This window comes from Solea solea, chromosome 2, assembly GCF_958295425.1.
Source record: "Solea solea chromosome 2, fSolSol10.1, whole genome shotgun sequence".
In the NCBI taxonomy this organism is placed as follows: domain Eukaryota; kingdom Metazoa; phylum Chordata; class Actinopteri; order Pleuronectiformes; family Soleidae; genus Solea; species Solea solea.
In genome coordinates this window covers 4,750,999-4,758,146 of record NC_081135.1, presented here as the reverse complement: position 1 = coordinate 4,758,146, position 7,148 = coordinate 4,750,999, and the positions used below count along the sequence as shown (strand labels likewise).

Below are 7,148 nucleotides of genomic sequence, written 5' to 3'. Positions count from 1 at the left end.
TGACTGATCACAACAGTCGCTTCCCTTCAGTCTCTTTCCACTGCAGCAGATTTTACACACTTTGCCTCTAAAATTCGCTTTGTAATTTTTATAGTAATTATCTATCTCTTTTTTTGGATATATTGCTGCGCAAAGCAGCCCAGGACAGACTTTTTACCAGCATCGTCATGACTAAACCAAGCGTCATCTCTTTACTATCCTGTGGTGACCACACCACCCTGCTGTTTCCCTCCCTGTCTCCAGAGTCAGTACATCAGCTGTGGGATGTAATTGCAGCAGGCACAAAACAAAACAGCCTTGGAGGGGTCCTTCATGTCTTTGGCCCAGGGCCTTAGAGGCCGAGGAGGGGTCCGGGTAACGCAGACCACCAAGCACAGACCCTCACCAAGTCTGTGGAGCAATTAGGGGTGGTGCGCTTGTGTGTGTGTGTGTGTGTGTGTGTGTCTGTGGGCTCCAGCTGTCAGGAAGCCTCTGTCTCCTGGTCCTGACATGTCTCCGATACTCCCTGCTGTGAGTCTCTCTGTGTCACACACACTACATGGACCCGGCCGGAGCCTTGGGCGAGCTGTCCATCATCACGCACACTCTCTCTATCTCTCATAGAGACACACATTCAAGCTGAGTTTTCACTGATTATTGTCCTTCTGGCACTGTCTGCATTACTTCTCCATTTTCTCTCTCTCTTCTTCTGTGTGTGTGTGTGTGTGTATTTGTTATCTCTTTAGGACCTTTTTCTGGCATAAACACTGACCTTGTCAGGACCAGTAGTCCTCATGGAGACCAAAACCTGGCCCTAACGAGGTAGACCCTAATTTCAAAATAAACTGGTGAAGTTTAGGGCTAAGATTTGAACTGTAGTAAAGGTTTAGTTTAGGCATGAAGTGATGGTTAGGGTCAGGGATCAGGGTTAAGGAATTCATGTGAGTCCTTAAAAGGATAGCTTCACGAATGTGTGTGTGTGTGTGTGTGGCAATAAGCACAGTGGTGGCTGCAGGCCACGGCAAGTCATCCGTGCTTCCCCTTATCGTTTTAATCACCTCGTTAGGCCCAGCTAGTCCCCACACTTACTGGCCACTGTCTCTCCTCTGGAACCGAGCCCTCCTGACCTGACACTGGTGGTGCCACCAGGCGCAGAGAGAGATGGAGAGATGCATGATGGGAGGAGAAGGAGAGGGGGACAGGCGTTATGTCCATAAGTTAACAGTTTCAATATTATTACAATATACGCTGAGTGTGACATGCAACAGATGGCTGACGAGCTTCAAATATCATAAATCATATCATTTTTTTGGAATAACATTCAATTCTGGAATCAGCTACTGGTTCAGGCCTGGATTTGAAATCAAACCAAAAAAATCAAAGACTGTGATTAATAAGTGTCCTCTTAGTTATTTTGGAGCAGTGTTTAAGATGAAGCTGTGATTGTCATTGAGCCCAAATCATCTTGTATTTATGTACAGGTGATTTAAACAAACTGATCATAATGTCAAATAATCCATTGTCAACACTCCCAGTATATATAAAAAAAATAGGAAATTGAAAGACTGGGCAGATGTTTGACCTTCATTTGAGTGAGTGATTTTGTCTTTTTTTTGTTTTGTTTTCTTGACTAAAAGGAAGTCTCCCATGTTTCCCATCTATCTGAACTGTTGCTGCTTTTTTATCTTCCAGCACTGGCGTCTGCTCCCTTCTCAAGTATTTTTCCCCCTTTCTATTATAACTCTTAAAGCCCATTCACCTTGGCTGGAATTGGCATCCAGCAGACCTGGGCCTGTGTGTGTGTGTGTGTGTGTCAGAAATAAAATAATAGTCAGTTGTGGTTATTATAGCCAACTGGAAATGTACACATCAAAGCATCGCACAAGATGATGATACAAAGTGAAGGCATCATTGAAAAAAGAAATTAAAAGAGAAATTACATGTTTTAAATTATTTCATAATGTTATTATTTGTTTAAAGTGTCATGAATATATGCCTTTGTGTGTTTTCCATCTTCCTCACCTCTCACTTAAGTCTTGTTTCCCCCTTTCAAGAAAAAATAGTCTTATCTTATCTGTATCTCAGTCGCTCTCTCGAAAAACACCCTTTATTCGCTCGTTAATTATTCCGCCAAAACGTTTACGCGCGTGCGTAAAAACTTGGACTTGGACACACGTCTTGTTTTTTTTCAATGTGTTTATTTATCCTCCCATCCATCCTTCCTTCCATCCATCCATCCTTTCTTTATCACGTGCACATCTATCTCTGCTGCTTTCCCTTTGCCCACTACTCCCACGGGAGTGTGTGTGTGTGTGTGTGTGTGTGGCGGGAGGGGGGACGCTTGGGGCTGAAGGGATGTAAGGATAGAGGGAGGAGGCGTGTGTGTGTGTGTGTATGTTTGTGTGTGTGTGAGTGAGAGAGAGAGAGAGGGAGAGAGAGAGAGAGAGAGAGAGAGAGAGAGAGGGAGAGAGAGGAGAGGGGGGATGAGGGAGGGAGAGAGGGGGCGGCGTTAGACAATACCATTCCTCAAATATATTCCGTTCCCTCTGTCCCTGAAGTGAGCCTTTATTAGTGGGGATCGTTTGGATCTTATCTCGCATATGACACTCGGTGTAGGAGGACATACTGGAGGGAGAAGAGAATAAGGGATTATCAGTGCACTGCCCTCCGATCCGCTGCTTCCTGACACGGGAGAGCCTCGCTCTTATCTCGCCCCTTTATCTCCATCTTCCACGGGCGGATGGACGAGTAGCCCTGGCTGCACTTTCACCACTATCTGCCCATCTCCTCTATTGTCTCTCCATCTCTGGGATCACACAGGAAGCTGACTGATCCTCATCATCTTCATCATCATCGTTATCCTTCTGTCTTTCGTTTGTTTATTTTTTTTAATCCTCTGATCACTAAACATTTGAACACTTGAGATTAGATTTTCGGAAACATTTCCCTGCGTGACGTTTGGCCCCGGGAGATTCCCATGTTGCACACTCCAAGCTGAGAAAAAGTAAAAGAAACACTTTTTTTATTTTTTTTTTTATTCCGTGAATTTGAGGCGGAGGTGTTCACCCGTGAAGCATCTGATGGTTGTTTGGCCTGTGGAATATGAGTTAATCTGGAGTTGAGGCTCCGCTCAAGAGCGTCTTCAAGTTGATTTCAAGAGAATATTTGCCTTCAAACTCTTTTTTTAAGGTGAGTGTCAGATGTGCAACAAGAAAGTCTAAATACAGTTAAAAACAAATCTCATAACTTTGTGTTTTGTTAATATGTCATTTTATTTTAAGCTTCTTTAAAAAAATAATAATAATTTCGCAGCAATATTTTACTTAAAAAAAGAAGTAAATAAACAACAGCTCCAATAATTCATGACCAGCAGATGTCAACATTATTTTTGCAGTCTTGCGCCTCCATGCTGTCAAGTCACTGTGGCCTCAGCCAAGCAGATGTGTTCATCACACTGTGACAGATGGCCAATTCTGATTATGTTAATTCACAAAAAAGGGCTGTTTCTTCTTTAAAAATCACCACAACTTGTATTTGTTTGATTTGGAAAAAAAAGGGGTTAAATTTAGAAAGGATAGTATGACAAAAAATGTAAAAATGGTGCTGCTTTCTTTAATTATGTTGTTGCTTCTAAGGCCTAAGGCTTTAATAAATTAACCATTCCTCGAATTTGGTGCCATTCATTAGTTATGTAGTTTAATGTTATTATGCAATGGAGGCAGATTGCATTTGGATTTATGGGGGGTCCTGGCAACCAAACCATCGCCCGCCATAGGACTTTTCATCCTGGGGCCTCAGACTGGAAGAAATCACTTAAAACAGTCCAATTTAATTGATGATTTTTAATTAGTTTTGTGTTTTTTTTATGCTTTTTTAAAACCAACAACCTACAGTAATGTTTGTCTTTGTTCACACAGGTTTCCTGAGGAGGAGTGACAGCCAACAACAGAGAGTAAAAATGATGCTGAGCCCGGACCAGGCTGAAGCGGACCTCTCCTGGACTCAGTCCGACCCGGAGTCGATGCTCAACGGCCTGAGGGCGGCGGGCTGCTCCTCGGACGATCCGACGGAGGGCGAGGAGAGGGCCAAGTGCAAAACCGATCCTCCGCTCACCAGAGAGGAGAAGAGGCGGAGGCGAAGGGCCACGGCCAAGTACCGCTCTGCCCACGCCACCAGAGAGAGGATCCGCGTGGAGGCGTTCAACGTGGCCTTTGCGGAGCTGAGAAAACTGCTCCCCACTTTACCCCCAGACAAGAAACTCTCCAAGATCGAGATCCTCAGACTGGCTATATGCTACATCTCCTATCTGAATCACGTGTTGGATGTCTAAGAGTGACCTCCACCCACACTGACACCCACACTCACCGTGGTGCGAGAGAAGAAGGGGTTTGGACTCAAGCGCACGTTGGACCGTCGGTTGGGTATGGCAAAGTGGACAGCTAAGGTGAAAAAGGATGGATGGGGGGGGGGAAATGGATCAGGAATTGTATTCCTGCACATCTCTCAAATGAGACAAGTTACTACATTTGAAATTACTGTGCGTTTCAATCATTGGAATTTAGAAAATAATATATTTAATTGTTCCTCATAACCGACTCATGGGTATGGAAAAATATCACTTTGGGGTCATTTTTGCAGCGTTAAAATAACACTTAAAGAGTCAGTTTAATACAAATTCCGATTAGGAACATAACAACTCTGGAATAATTTTCAATTACACTGTTACTTTAACACTAAAAGAAATGCTGTTAAATGTCACTATCTTAGTGTAACTTCGATAGTAACTAAGTGTATAAGTGTTTAATTTAACATTATTCCAAATTGCAATGAGTCCTAATTGAAATTTGTGACTCTTTTGGTTTGACTTTGACTGTGTGATGTATCACTCTGACACCTCAGCAGGAGACTTTTATTTTTTACAACAAACTCATACACACTGAATCCACTTAGTCACATATTTGAAATTATTTCTCCTCTATGATAAACGCCATGTGACGTGCCCCCCTTTCCCCCCCATATTGGTGATGCTGGGGCTTTGCCATACTCCGCTGCAGCTGTAAGCAGGGCTGGGTATTGATGAGAAAAAATCAGGTTACACCGATATCTGGACTTCGATAATACTTTTTCGATCCAAATTTCATTAAATCTGTAAAACAAAAATGTACATTACAAGTTACAGCAAAAGTCTCCGCTCTATAACATTTTTACAGACTTAAAGTGCTTTTCATAAACAACATTTGATAATGAATTTTTGGGATATTCGGTTGATACCACAAAAGTATTGAAGTTCGATACCCAGTCCTATCGCTGTGAGTCCAGTGTCATGGTTATTATAGGATGGCAGTGTGGCTACAAAGCCACTGTCACTCCCTGACCACTCACTGCACAAACGCAACAATGCTTGAGCTGCTCCATGCAATAATGAGAAAATAATATTTTTATTTAATTTATTTTCAAATCCTTGCACAGACTGGATGATGCTCCCTTTATGAGGAGGACGGTTTGAGTGCCACAAATATCCTGAATCTGGTTTTTCACAGAAACTTTTCATTTGATTCCCACCCTCTTTAAATGATATTAGTCCATATAATGTCATTCATGTTTTATATGAAGCCTAAAAAAACAGAGTCCTCTCTTCACATTGCTTCAATTGGAGCTGTAATTTGAAAAAACAAACACTGGGGCATTTTTGACAGGATGTAAATGAGATATAGCTGCTTTAGATCTAGTTTTTAGATGATGTTTTCCCGAAAAGGAAACAAAAAAAAAAAGATTCATTGCGTAAGTGCCACTTATGACATATAAAATTGTGACCTTAATCATTTTTTTTTTTTAAAGTGTATGGAATTATTTATTTAATTGTGTTGCTATTTAAGGCTAATTTATTTACGTTGTTTATATCATATAGGCCGGTGTCTTTTTCTTTTTTTGTTGTATAAATGTATATCGTTTGTTGCTTCTATATTTTAGGCTGTGAAAAACTGAACTTGGAAAGTGATTGTGTTCTATTCTTGAAAAAAATGGCACTTTCTGTTGATTCCATAGCAAACCCTATTGTTTTGATGTACGTGTCACTATCTTTGTTTGTTTGTTTTGAATGTCACGTCTATTGTCTTTCTAAAACGAAACGATAAGCACTTCAAGACGGGGCTCGGTGCTCCATAAATGTTTATCTAATTTGTTATGTTCAGTGGTCGCTTGGAGAACAACTGGGCTGCTAAAACAAACATAAACACAACAAATGAATTTAACTCGATTTAAAAATGAGCTACAGTAATGTTTCTGATCCAGAGTTAAGCCTCTGATTTATTTTTTGCTGTGACCAAAAAATATTAATAATTTCGAAAAAAAAACATCTTAATTTATTATCTTCAATAATTTGATGTTATTATTTATCATTAACTGGTTCATTTATTTATTTCTGTCTTTGTTTGTGTTTTGAATTCAACGATTTTATAGTGAAAAAAATACATATCCTCTATCCAAAGATTTTTTGTCTCTTCAGGGTTGTGTAGGCTACTTGTTGCTTTATGCAGATCTTTTGTAGTAGAGGTATCGTGTGACCGCTGGTTTCTAATGGACAAACTTTTCATATTTCCGGTGTTATTTTTAATTAAAAACGGAAATAACTGGAAAAAAGACACGTCTCCTTTCTGTTTCGAAACATTTCTATAAATAAACTCATGGAGGTTTTTATATTAATGAAGGGGGGTGATGGAACTGCAAAATCATCACGTGCAGGAATGACGGGTGATGGGTGACGGCACTGGGTGACGTCAGGTTCACGCTGTCGTAGACGCGCGCGCACAAGCACGCGGGGGATTATGACTGAACATGCAAATCAAACACACACATGTTTGCAAAGCTATTCTTGTCAGATTGTTTCTTCTCCCTTATCCCTAATCGTAACCATAGTGCCAAATCTTACCTAAACACTTATCTGCTATTCAAATTTTAATATTTACTTTAAGCAGATCTGTCTCATTAGGACCATGTTTTACTGTTCTTGAAAAAAGTTCATGTTTATACCAGAAAATGTCCTGACAAGATGACAAAAACAAGAACATATACACTGTTTGCTCCACTATTATTGTGAGGACACTGCAACAGTTAACAAACAAACACACACACACATGTTTGTGCAGCTATTCTTCAGAGGTCACTGCATT

General features: G+C 40.7%; 1 protein-coding gene across 1 annotated transcript; it reads left to right on the top strand.

The window, feature by feature from the left end:
• Positions 1-2,498: 2,498 nt before the first annotated feature.
• Positions 2,499-6,430, top strand: LOC131450407 (helix-loop-helix protein 2-like). Its single transcript, XM_058622213.1, has 2 exons — positions 2,499-3,168; positions 3,897-6,430. The coding sequence occupies exon 2, from the start codon at positions 3,938-3,940 to the stop codon at positions 4,307-4,309; it is 372 nt and encodes a 123-aa protein (XP_058478196.1). The 5' UTR covers positions 2,499-3,168; positions 3,897-3,937; the 3' UTR covers positions 4,310-6,430.
• The last annotated feature ends 718 nt before the right edge of the window (positions 6,431-7,148 follow it).